The sequence below is a fragment of the Drosophila ficusphila genome, unplaced genomic scaffold (assembly GCF_018152265.1).
Source record: "Drosophila ficusphila isolate 14025-0441.05 unplaced genomic scaffold, ASM1815226v1 contig_412, whole genome shotgun sequence".
Lineage (NCBI taxonomy): Eukaryota > Metazoa > Arthropoda > Insecta > Diptera > Drosophilidae > Drosophila > Drosophila ficusphila.
Genome location: NW_025064326.1, coordinates 4,473,486 through 4,487,001, shown reverse-complemented (window position 1 = coordinate 4,487,001; position 13,516 = coordinate 4,473,486). Strand labels below are relative to the sequence as shown.

Sequence of the window (13,516 nt, the reverse complement as noted above, 5' to 3'; positions counted from 1 at the left end):
GCGATGTGGGCGGAAAGCGTGGCAAACACTAGTCAAATCGATCTGCCATTCCGGCTACTTATACGTCATTATTTTTCGCTTCGGTTCGTCAGACGAATTCGAATCTTTATGGCCTCACCCAGAAACCAAGTCGTTATACAAATATATTTTTATATTTTTCCCTCGCCCATTCAGCGCAAATGTGCCATGCAAATTTTGAGGCGAAAAAAAAAAACAAAACACAGCTAAAACTTTTATGTTTCGGTCACAAAATGGCCATAAAGTTTATTATAATGCATATACGAGCAGATAGACGGATGGCCAGAAAGCCGGGCCAAAAACAGTTGCCGGCCATTTAGACAAGCCACAATAATTTAGCCGAGCGAGAAGAGGAGACATTTTTCTGTAATTTCCCAAACGACAGGCCCCGAAGGCCAAGTGAAAACTTGCACTAATTAACACCGAAAGCAGGTGACTAAATCCACCAAACCAAACCGAAACCGAAGCTAACCGATCGTAATAGGGAAAGTGCTCAGTTGGGGGAAATTTATGCGGCCATTAGTTGTGGAAATCTGATAGCGGATTGATGTAACGTCTCGCATTACAGCGAGCGATTAGAAGTCAAATGAATTATTTGATCATTCGTCTACCAGCATGGAAAGTAATGTACCAACGATAATGATCCCCTGATTCCCCCTGGAATGGAATGGGCAGCTGTGCAATAAAACCTTAAAGCCCTAAACCGTTAAATGCGAGCACATGTAAATCCGATATATATAAACCGAAAATCGAGAATAAAAGAACGGAATGGCATGGACAAAAAAAAAAATCTGCCCTCGGGCGCAGCAATTTCGGTGTCAAAAGCTGACATTTCTAATTTGCACAGGGGTCGTCGTCGTTCAGTTCAGTTCAGTTTAGTTGAATTCAGTTCAGGGTGGGCAAGACAAATGACGGGGCAGGACCGGTCCCGAAAATTATATTCAATGGCGGCGGACATTTTACCCACAAGGAATCCACAACGGTTGGCCGAGGAGCAACGTTTAATTGCGGTTAAGCGGCGGCCAACTTTAAGTTGCCTGCCTGGTTGATGGTTCCTCGTTGCTGGTTGCCCGGCTTGGCTTTCCTCCTCGTCCTGAGGCGGCGCAGCGGCTTATTCAGATTATTTTATTCAGGGGTAGCGAAAGACGAACTTGCCCCGCCACCAGTGCACGCCCTATTCAATAATTCAACAAAGGCGGGCAGGGCAGTCAAGTAAAAGGAGGGCGAAAAGTGGGGAAGGGCGCAAAGTAAGACCCACAACTTTATGCATTTTCAATTGCGGGTAAAAGTTTTACAAAAAAAAATAGTGTACACTCAAAGGCAAAAAAGGTAAAAACTATAAATTAAAAGAAAATTAAATAATAATAATAATCATGATAAAAACAATCAAGAATATTTTTTTTATCAGATATTTAAAATATCTAAAATCTATTATGATACAAAAATTAAATAAAGAAGAAATAATAGGACAGCTTTTTGAGATATTATAGTTTTTATTGCTTTTAAGAAATATTTAATGTGTTATTCCGCTTGAAACTTTATAGTCGAGTGTACTGCCTATTGCCCAAAACGTTATCGTTGTAGTTTGTTTGTATTTGTTTTTTTGTATTTTGTTTTTAGTTGTTTTGTTTTGAGGGCACTGCGACGTGGCTGTCGTCGGGCAATGTTACCCTTGTTGTGTAATATCCACGTCCTAGAATCGGGATCTGGAATTGCGTGCCCGCCCCGTGTTCCCACAGCCATTGCCTAGTTGTTCAGTTGTTCAGTTGTTCAGCTATTGATTTGTGCAGCGGGGAATCGGTTTTGGTTTTGGTTCTTGTCTGGCTGTTGTAATTGCCTGTTCGGCGCTATTCAAAATGGCCTGTTTCCATGTTGATAACGACGAGTGTTCCAGCCTGTCTCGCATGTGGTAACAAAATAAGCAGCGCGAGCGCTGATTTATTTAGCAAATGGAGTGAGTGGAATGGGCCTAATCTAAGTGGGTCGGATCTTAATCACCGCCTGCAAAGCCCATTTAGCCGTGGCGAAATGAAAAGGCCAATGCAGGGCAAACTTCTGCATCACGTGATCAGGTGTGAAATGCATTAAGTGGGTGGAGAAACCGGGGAAAAGCGGCAGAATGCAATGCAGAAGGCAGAACAATAAAGTGACTAGAGAAACAACACCTGCACTCTGGGGGAATTTAAAAATTAATGAAGAAACAGAAATATTCCAATAAACTTTGACCTTATGAGAGAGCACTACCAAAAGTTATTGATCATAAATATAGACACATGAGATCCAGTAACCGCTTCAATTAGGAAATGATACATGGCGTCGTAGCACTCGATGTGATATATGACCCCGTTGAAACGTGCCAAGAAACTTTTGGCATAATAAATGACCCCGTTTTAATGTGCTAAACGTTCCCTTAACCATTTATCAACCCTGATTGAAATATCTCTCGACGAAATCCCGATAAAGCAGACTGGCACACACAATTCGAGGGCAATTTTTCAGCTCCCGCTGTTGTTGTTTTTCTTATTAACCTTATCGCCGGGCAATTTCCCAAGGAGAACCCACACGACGCCTAAGAAATGGCGCAATTGCAATTGGCGGGGAGGGTTGCTAAACCCGAGACCCACATGCGGGTGGTGGCATTAAGGAAAAAAGGAAAAGAAAAGGAGGGAAAATAAGTACAAGAAGTGGTTCGTAGTCATCGCAGTGGCGCATGCTGTGATAATGCCATTTGAGCTTTGCTTTTCAAATTGAGCACTCGCTGCGCTTTCAACGGAGCCGAGCTATGATGATCATCTCCGCCAGAGCCACTCTAACCACACTAACCACATGTGCCACATGAACCACTTGCACCACAGACCATGCCACTCCGCTGGGGGTGGATTTTCCCCTCGGGTTTGGGTTTGGGTTTGGGGGCCATGCAACAATGTTGGCCACTGCACACGAAAATTATGAATCACAAGGCAAACTAAGTCGGCGGTGGGAGGAGGACCCGAATGACATCCGGTGGTTAGCAGGGGAGGATTCTAGTGCACACAGAAAAAATAGAGCCAACAAGTCTAGTTTCTTTACTCAAAAATATTGAACCGATACAAAGTAAAGATCTATTGTTTTTGATCTGATAATGATATTTTTGTTTTGTATTTTCAAAAAAAAAAAAAAAAAATTTCTTACATATTATCAAACTTTTCTAACTTTGTTTAAGGTGTAGGATTAATGTCTAAAAAATAATCCAGAGTAGTTAAAACTGCTTAGAAGCAGTCAGAATTAAGAGGGGCTTGTCAAGAGCGCTTAGAACCTTACTATAAACACGCTGCGTGCTTAACGGGAATTAAGTCATTAGTGGTAGTAGTAGTGTGTGTGGGTGTGTGTGTGTACAATGGAGTTCAAGTTGTAAATTTCAATTAAAGCTGCAATTTGCAAATTGTCACCAATGAAGGCCAGACGACACTGACGACGACATCGTGTAATCACCGCAAGTGCGAAGATAATGCCTTCCTAACATGATTAATGCTTTGACCTTTGGGGGCGTGTTCGATACGCCAAGCAAACATGGTGGAAGTACACAGAGAAAAAGGGGTAAGGGAAATAAATATATGATTATTTGTATATTATTCAATCGTAAATGGGTACACTATTTGAATGGAGCAATCCCCTTCCTTCTGCAACATCGAAAACCAAATAGAATAAAAGTTATGTTCTAATTCCACAAATGGGCTAATATGGAATGATGGTGCTTTCTGTGCTCTTCTTTTTTTTCGGCTGCGGACTTCTGTCAAAGGTGAGGGGCTAATGACACTGCACCTGGCCACCTGAACCTTCCACTCCCCCTCGAACCTCGAACAGAGTCACGAGCCATGTCAACAACAACAAGTGAAATGCGGCAACGTCGCCAAAGGCGCGGCACATGGCGTGTGAAGATGGCAACAGTAGTTACCAGTTACCAGTTACCAATCAGATAAAAAGTGAACGGTGAAACAGTGAAAGCCAGCTAATCGATGACTAAGTAATCGCATGGCGTCGATAAGTAGGCTATGCTTGGATTATGGCACAAATCAATGCAATCCGAGGGTGGAATAAACAAAATGGGGTGACGAATGATAGACGGAAATACATTTTATTGGATTTGAACATGTGTTCGATAGTCAATATAAATAGAAACAAGTTTACCTGTTTTGGCAATAACCAGTTTTTCAAATCACATAACTTTTTACCAAATTGGCAAGTAGTCAAATAATCGTAAAAGTTAAGATTGTAAATACCAACGAAAACTAAGAGTTCAATAGCCTCGTTGTAACATTAAAATGTAAATACTAATTATACTAATAAATAGTTTTACATTGATTGACGGGCTTTAAATAATGATTTCTCTTTATGCAAAATCATTGACCAACTTTACAAGTGGATAAACAGTAATTAGGGTTCCCCCTAAAATTATAGTTACTTAATTGCAGCTCTATAATTAACTCAAGTTATAAATTATTGCCTGAGATATTTAGAATGTGTTCATGGCCTTTCCAAAACGAGATTTTCCCAGAGAAAGGATCACTTCCCCCGATTACAAAACGCCGCCAAACATCAAATGCGATGTTCTCTCCCCAGGAGAATAACTTGGAAGTGCTTTGGTTGTTGCAACAATCGAGTCTGGAACGTGACTGTTACAACAAATCAAGGGATTGGATTGTGGGGGACCATCATCGCCACATCGCCACAATCATCGCGATGAGAAGTGCAGAAGAAATGCAGAGAAATGGAAACAAAATGCGGTCGAGGCTGAATTTGTAACAAGAAGAGCGTAGGCAAGCAGAAAAAAAATGATTGTGAGAGTCGGCATTTGGTGTTTGGTATTTGGGTTCTGTAAAGTCATGGTCAGAGGTTTATCAGCTTGGGAAATTCCGGGGGGAGCACTGGAGTTGGAGTTGGCTACCTCCGGTGAGCCAGCCACATTCCAAGCCGAAATTCAGAAAAAATTTGTCACTTTAATAAGCGCATTTCGGTTCGCTTTGGTTCTGTCAAGTGCATGATTCGAAGAAATTTCCGACCGACGACTCAAAGCTTCAACTTCTCAATCTCAACCTCAACCTCAAACTCAACCTTTGTCCCGCCGCACGGAACGTGTTAAATTTATATCCACTCCGCTTTTGTATTGGACATAAGACGGAGAATGGGCAGGAGAAGGAATGCCTAATTTATGATTATTTTTGTTTATGAATCCGTTCGCTCGTATAAACCTAATAGAGCCATCAATGAGCCATAAAAATGGGGCTGTCCAGCAGCAGCCAAAGCAGCAGCAACGTCAGCCGACAAGTGACACGCCCAACTTGGAGATATCGAACCTTCCCCGAACCCATTCCATTCCAATCCAATCGAATCGAATCGCATCGCATCGCATTGGAAAGAAACCCAGCCCCGTCTAGTCGACGTGGCGACGAAAAACAAAAGACTCGGATATTACTGCCAATAAGATGGTGAATTATAACCCTTTGGGCACTTAACCGAGTGCATGAAATTACAAATTTATAGCAAGAAATCAGCGGCAATCATCATTTCGATTTTATACAGTTTTTAATGGCAATCAACCACAAAGGGGAAAAGGCAAAAAGTGTCGAAGTCAAGCCATGAATTTAATAACATTTTTGATGTTTAATAAACCAATTCGTAAACAGAATCCCAATTTGTATTTACCTCTTGAATCGATCAGGATGGAATATTAAAATTCCTAACCATTTAATCTAAGATTAAGAAACTGCATTAGCACAAACACTTTTCACTTGCTCAATTCGCAAATTTGCATACCATTCTTTACACATCGGGAAAAAAAGGAAGATAGGAAAAAGTTGGCGCTACGGAAGAAGTCTCTGGCAAAAAGGAAACAACTCGAAGCAAAAAAAAAAAGCGAAAATTGCCAAGACCCGAGTGGAATTTTAAAAACGTCTCTCTAGATGTGGAAGTTGATTTTTACAGCTGCAACAACAATGGACTGACATTGATTTTTTGGGTCTGGCTGGTTGTGTTTACACTTAGTAGCCCTTAGTCACTCACTCCGTGGGCATATGAATCACTCAATAATACCTCGGCGCCAGCGCCAGTGCACTATGGGAAAAAGTCGATTTTTTTGGCATTAATTAATAACTTGAGAACTAATCAACATTTTATTGATCTGTTTTTTGATTCCAGTTAATAATAAAATAAGGAATGTATTTTAAGAAAATGGGGTGTGGCCTCGCCTATTTTTTAGATTTAAAAATTTTTTTTAATGAATAATATTAAAAAAAAAAATTTTTTTTTTTTTTTGGAATAAAATTGTTAAACAAAACAATTAAAAAAAAGTTCGTTGTCCTAACTTTTTTTAATAATTATATAGATTTTTTTGCATTTTGCGGAACACTTTTTTAGAGCCTGTAACAAAAAAGTATAAAACTTTGATTTTAGTTAATATGTTTATGTTTTTCAGACTTTTTTCCATGGTCCACCTGGTTCTTAGCGTTTTTTATAGAAAAAATGTTTTCGAGCTTAGCCAAGTGTCATGTCTTCTCTCAAGCTGTGTTAAATTTCTATTGCTAGGTTAGCACCTTAAAAGTTCAATTTTGAAGAAACGTGCAAAAAGTTGCAAAAATGATTAGTTTTGCGATATTAGGGATACATTTGGTAATAACTTTGCGTTTTTACCTTTTTGCAACGTTGTGCCATTTATAAGTTATACACCACGGAACACAAACAAACTTGTAAGTTTTAAGCTAAAAAGATACACATATAAAACAGATCACAGTTGGACAACAAGTCATAATAATCAAAACATGTAATCTAAGATACATTTATAAATACCTTTGCTACGATTTGCCAAAATCAGAAATAATAAATCAATTTGTTGCTCCACAAAAATAAACAATGAAAGTTTGCAAAGATTTTTCACTAATTTAAGCACACAAAAAAGTCAATCGAACATCTGACTTTGTTCGTTTATCAACATTATAGTGTTGTTAGTAAAAAATCTTAGATAACGGTTCTTGGCTAATTAGGGTATGTAAATTCAAAAAATATATTTTATTTTTGAAAATAATTTGTAAAATAATTTGATTTTATGCCAAAAAAATCGACTTTTTTCCCATAGTGCAGTGCCGGCGATCCGTCGTCAGCGGGCTCACATCATATGCAAAACAATTTCCCTTGTAAAATACTTTCCGCTTTCATTGAGCGCCACCGCAGAAAAAAAACAAAAAAAAGCAATACGAATTAAGCAAATTTACGAGTATTTCGTACTTTCGTACTAGACCAGCGACGAGATCGCGACGAAAATTTACACAGGCATTCTCCTCCATTCGTCTGGCTGTAATTCGGTCCCGACGACAACACAATATTTTAGCGAATTAAAAGAAATTGCCTCATCCGACAGCTGTCCGTGATCCGGACAATAATGTGGATAGATGGCCAAGCTAACTAAGCTAGCCGAGGCCCCAAAGCGCCACCGAGTGCGTCATCTCTCGGATCTAGATAAGTCACAAGGTTCGCTATGCTATATAGATCATTCAAGGGAAGGCTTTGTGGAAACGATAGAGACCTGGGATCGTTTTAGATCAAGTACTTTCTTATCATTTGGCACTTTATAATGTACACAGTGTTATCTTGGTTTGACTAAATATTTGAAAAAATTCTTTCCTTATCGGTATGTCTACAAATAAAAATTTAACAAATTCTAAGCTGACTATTTTACTTAATTTCATATAATTTGATACCTTTTGTGAACACAGAAATATCTTTGTTATTATTATTTTAAATATTCTCAGAGTGATTTACCTACTTTCCTAAACAAATTTCATCAGAATTCTTTCACAGCCTGAACAATTATTTCCCTATTGTTAGCTAACAGCCATTTAAACACTTCTAGTTAGACAACTAGCCGCGATGGCTCCTCAAGCGATGGCAAATGCGCTCGTACCAGGCAATTAGATATTCCTTTGACGTTGGGGCGGCTGTCTTTGAAACGGAGGGGCAGGAGATCGGGAGGCAGGAGGGGCAGGCAGCACGTGTCTGGGCTGCCTCATCATCGATGGCAACGTTTTGGGGCAATGACAACGGCAACGGCAACGCAAACAGCAGCGACAGCTGCGATGTTGCCTGTTGCCAAGCGATTATTGCCGACAGGAAGCGCCACTGCGCCAGCCAGCCAACGCTGCAAACACGCCCACGCCAAAAAGATATTGGCAAAAAAAAAAAAAAACGAGAATGCAGACCTTAAAACAAACTCCAGAGGGGAACGGCAAAGGAGGAAAAAAAAAGCAGCGATCTATGACAAAAGATGCGCTGCTGGCCAGTTTAGATGACGCGTAAACTAATCTTAAAAGTGTGCCCATTACCGGGAAAGGACAACCTTTCTGCTTCGAACAGAGGAAGGAGGAAAGAGGATTCAGGAGAGGGAACGGATCTGCAGCCAAGGCAAACACAGCCTACATCCGGTGAAAAAAATTGTGTTTGGGCTCGATATTGGGTTTTTGGGCAGGGAAAAAACAGATGACATATGCCAAAGATATCAAATTTAAATAAGTAAACACTGGACAGGATAGAGGATATATGGTAAGTATGGTAAGCAGGACTCACCTGTCGTGTCCATGTAAACTATTAAGGTGGCGAACACTGTCGCGAAGGAGAGCAGGCACAAGGCGATGGGCAATAGCTGGCGATAGGGCGAGGGGTTCAGTCGCGGATCGAGCTTCTTGGCCTTGCAGGATCCCGATCCTCCGGAGGCACCACCTCCTCCACCACCGCCACCTCCCCCCGCACAACCCGCTGCCGTGAGGTGATGATGATGGTGGTGATGGTGGTGCTGCTGCTGGTGCTGATGGTGTTGCCTGTGCGGATGCTGGATCTGCTGCGGCGACGTTCTCGCCCGGGACTCCATGCCATTGCTGGATTTCTGGCAGCAGTGCAGCTGCTGCTGCAACGCCTGTGGCAGCCGGGTGGGCGTGGAAAGGGGCGAGGACACTGTGCTAACCGACGGCGAGCTGATCACGCTGCTCAGATCACTCTGGTCACCACCTCCTCCTCCATCCTGGTGGTGGTGCCTCGCCGTCGTTGTCGCTGTCGTTCCGCTTTTGTGGCGCTGCTGCACGTGATCCGTCTCATCGATGCCACAGTCTTTGGTTGGTTGCCGGATCTCCCGCTCCGCCTCCTTCTGCTGCTCCTGCTGGCCAAAGTTCACCTCGTCGATATCCTCGCACTCGATGTCATCGTCGTCGTCCACCGCCGCGTAGTTTGTCCGCACGGGCAGTGTCTTCTTGGTCTCCGGACTGATGGCGGGATTGGATGAACTGGAACTGGTGGCGACCTGCTGGTGGACTCCGCTCAGGGTTCCCGCCGATCCGCCGCCCGCACAGCTCCTGCTCAGGGTGAACTTCTTGGGCGTGGCCTTCGGATGCCGCCTGCTCTGTGCCGTCGCCCGCTGCTGGTGATGATTGGTACTACTGCTTGTGATCGTGGTGGTGTTCTGGCTCTCCTCCTGCTCCGCCTGGTGCAGCTGCTCCACCGCCAGCGCTGGATGCGCCGAGAACACTTTCTGTGACATGACTCCTCCGTGGATTCCGATCTCGGTGATGGCCTCCTGGTTAAGATCGCTCGCTCCTACAGCCTGCGCATCCTGGAAAGAACGAAGGAGAAGAATCCAATTAGTGCCGGAGCAACGAAAACTAATTTCACAAAGTGCATTGAACTGGGGCAGCATCTTCACATCTCCACAGCATCCTTACAGCCAGCTCTCCATATGTCTGGCAATCTTTTGTCTGCTCCTTCGCTCCTGCTGCTGTCTGAACTCATTTTCATTTTTATGAATAGGCAAAAATACGGTCCGAAAAAATTGAAAACGAAATAAGCGGGGAGAACCCAATCCCACAAACCCGGACTCGAACTCGAACTCAAATTCAAACCCAAGAGCAAAAGTCGCTCCAAGACGGAGGCTTCGAAGAAATTGAATACAAAAACTCCACCACCTGTCAAAAATCGAGCGACTGCCAGACAAAAGCCGGGTGCGAAAGAGACGGCAGCCAGACGTTTAGTGCGAGCGAGAGGGAAGCGCGGCGGCGGTTGATTGCCAAAGAATTTCAACAACAACGCGAGGTATTTTGTGAACCAAATTAAAAAAGACACAGAACGAACGAGAGTGAGTGAGCGAGTCTTGTGTGCTTGGGCACCGGAGGGGTGAAAATGCATTGCAGCGAGGCATGAGAATTATAAATGGAAAAGCATTGAAGACGAGACCCAGGAGGAGAAGGCGATCGAGCAGAGCAGTAGAAGCAGCAGCAGCAGGGCCTCAAAGAAGGCGAAGAGCCTCCTCAGTTGTGGCACTGAAGTGCCAGCCGTTTTCAGTACTAAACTAAGTACCAACAGCTTGGAAATGTGTCATTTAATTAAAAGAAATCGTTCGGAAATTTAAAAAAAAAACAAAAAAACTATATGAAAGATTTCGCATTTAAAATAATCTTTCTAATATACCTTTAAAAACATTTAAATAGTACATCCAAAGTTGAACAAATGGGGATAAAAATTCAAACTCCCAGTGGAAACTCTTCTTCGTTAAATTATTTATATTTTTCGAAATTTTCCAAAGTAGTTGCTATCACTTTGACCGCCACTGTATGGGTGTAGTGCGGTGTACTTGTGCGCCTGCGCAACAGACGCGCGAACCAGAGAAGCCATGCTCGGCTCAAACGGGAGCGAGTGAAACGGCAAGCTGTGCGAGTGGAATCGAGTTCATCAACTGGCAGTGGAAACAGCAGATGTTTTTCCAATGTTTAGCGGCTGTTGCTTGCTGCTCTTGGCTCTTATTCATTTCTGCCCATTCCCTCTGCACGTTGCCCTGCCCCCAAAAAAAGGTATGCACAAATTAACAGGAGATTTGTAATGGACCAAGCCACAGACAGGGATTGCAATGAGGTCTACAAAGCATACAGATCTCAACGTTTGTTCATATAGCCTTTTCAGATTATTCTATACTATTAACAGAGAGTCTTGCAGCGCAATTTAATTATGTATTATCAATATTAATATGGTTCTAATATCCTGAGAGAAACATCCCGTAAATACCCCTAAATTAAATAAATCCAATATATTATTTTAGAGTATTTCATCATCTATTTGGATTTGATAAAGCTGCCATTCATGTAGGGCCTTCTCCTGTGGTTTTTGCTTTATGAACCATAACATCTTCTGATTCGGCCGTGTAGTACTTTTTGCCTTGCCTCGTAAAGCTCCTTTGTGCTAAGGGCAAGGCTGCCATCCATCCAGCAGAATCGGAATAAGAATCAGAACCAGACCGCTCTGACCAGCGGCGCAGTCGTGGTTGCATTGACTTATGTGAATGCCGCCGCGAGGCATTCGCGCATTCATTATCCATTACGCGTGCGCCCAGTTCTTGGTTCCCGGGATCCCCGTTCTCAAGTCGAATTCCCCCTCGATTCCCCTTGGAGAGTGGAATATGTTTTGTATGTTTTGATTTGCTGGAATTTATTGAAACATATCCCAGCGAAGCCCGGTCTGCGGAACCTGTGATTAAATGCCCTGCTGTTGCTGTTGGATGCTTGCATTTAATGATACTCTTCGTTGGTTAAACGATATGGTTCCTGGAATGCTCCCAGCTTAAATGGGTCCATCTGAAAGATAAGTCGAGCATCTGCAGGTGGCAGTTGCAAGTGGGCAGTTTGAGAGCCATTAAATCTCTGTTGGAGTATTTCAGTTCGACAACCAGCAGTAAGAAGTATTTTGTTTGAGGTAGTGCTCGATTCACTCGACTTTTTCCCACAACTATCAGCTTTTTTATCCTATTCTACACACTTTCGGCCAAATGATTTTCACGCTATTGAACAATTAAGATGCATTTTCACAGCTCTGAAAGAAACTTCAAGTTTATGGACGCGTTTAATGGGCTTTTAATTCAGCAATTAGTTGGCTTTCGTCTTTGATTTGCAGTGCGTAAATAAATCGCCATGAAATCGAATTGAAACGGTGCGAACAACTTTGAAGTCGGCTAGAAAGAAAAAGGGCCGTAGATACATAGTATCTTGTGGATACTGCTGGCATTCGGTTGGTCGGTTGGTCGGTCTGGCGTGTGATTTACGGCTTGTCGCAGCGCATGAAATCGATCGATTTCAGAGAGCCACCAGCCACCAGGAGAACAAAAAACCAAATAGAAAAAATCAGAGGGAGCCGACAGCGCACGAATGTATCTATGCATCTTCATAGCTATATCTATAGATGTATCCGTATCTGTATCCGTATATCTATCAATAGCTGTGTGCGCGCTTTTGCCGGCGTCGCTTTCATTGATGCTGCCCTTTTTTGTGTCTGCTGGCTGTCTGGGAAATCGACGACTTGGCAACAGCATCCACAGCTGGCCACATATACAAATATATATTCTGTGACATAGGCACCTCCCAGTTGGCGCCATTCGAGAGGTCACCGAGATTCAAGTGGGATGGGTTAAACGATTTGGAAGACGCTGGCGATTTAGGCCCTGCAATCTTGGCCATTTGGCGTTGTGCAACATATTTTGCGGTCCCAGTTCCGAGAATCGCCAAGCCAAGCTGAACAAACAACAAAATCAAGGGGGGAAAAGGCGAGGAAAAGGAAAGGTGAGCCGAGGTGGGACAAGGTGGCAACTACACCGAGAAAAATTAAAACGATATGGATTTTAATAAAATATTTCAAGTGCTAGTTAATAAGAGAGTATAATCTTGAGTGATATTCGTTTTTTAGGCCTGAATGGACATTAGGTTTTTTGCCACATTTTTTCTCTGTGTATGGAGCAACAGCAGCAGAAGAAGAACCAGCGAGCGAACATGCCACAATAATGTTTCGCGGTTAATGATCGTGCGATGCGGGAGGTACGTATAAATGTAACACAAAGCCAAACCAGAAAGAGAGGGCGAACGGCACAAGACATTTTGATAAAACATTTACAAACGCACTCAAGCAGAACTCCATCATCCCGGCCGCAGAGAACAACACTACCAACACAGTTAGAAGGTAGGTATACGATGGTATAACCGCCAAAGAAAACCGAACCACCAGCAAAATTCTACAAAAAACACGAAAAACCCCAAGAACAACAGAGAGACAAGAAGCGTTGACGATGGGCAGCCAAGTAAGAAAAAGGCAGGCAGCTCGTAGAATTATTCTGCTACGCTTTTAACCATATGGTTTATTTATACAACAACAACAACAGCAATAACAAAAGCAACAGCAACTGGGGAATAAGAAGTGGAAGGCAGGCCACTCGCCAACATTGGTAACAACAAAGTGGCAGACACTAAAAATGCAATTCTAAAAAGCCAGCAATAACAACTCGGCGAACGTTGCACATAGGAATTCTTCGTTTTATACACTTGGCATTAGGGGACGAGAAGATCGAGACGGGATTCCTTTTAAAAAACACGAGAGGTGATGCAGGAGGATGGAGGTCAAGTTTTCTGAGGTAACTGAGTGTAATGATATGTGAAGTTCTTTAAGGAAAGAT

General features: G+C 42.7%; 1 protein-coding gene across 1 annotated transcript in view; it reads right to left on the bottom strand.

Moving 5' to 3' along the window:
• Positions 1-13,516, bottom strand: part of LOC108101294 (protein Star) — a 29,898-nt gene that overhangs the window by 4,288 nt on the left and 12,094 nt on the right. The window contains 1 exon segment of the mRNA XM_017205596.2: positions 8,611-9,646. Coding sequence (XP_017061085.2) covers positions 8,611-9,574 — 964 coding nt within the window. The 5' untranslated portion in view covers positions 9,575-9,646.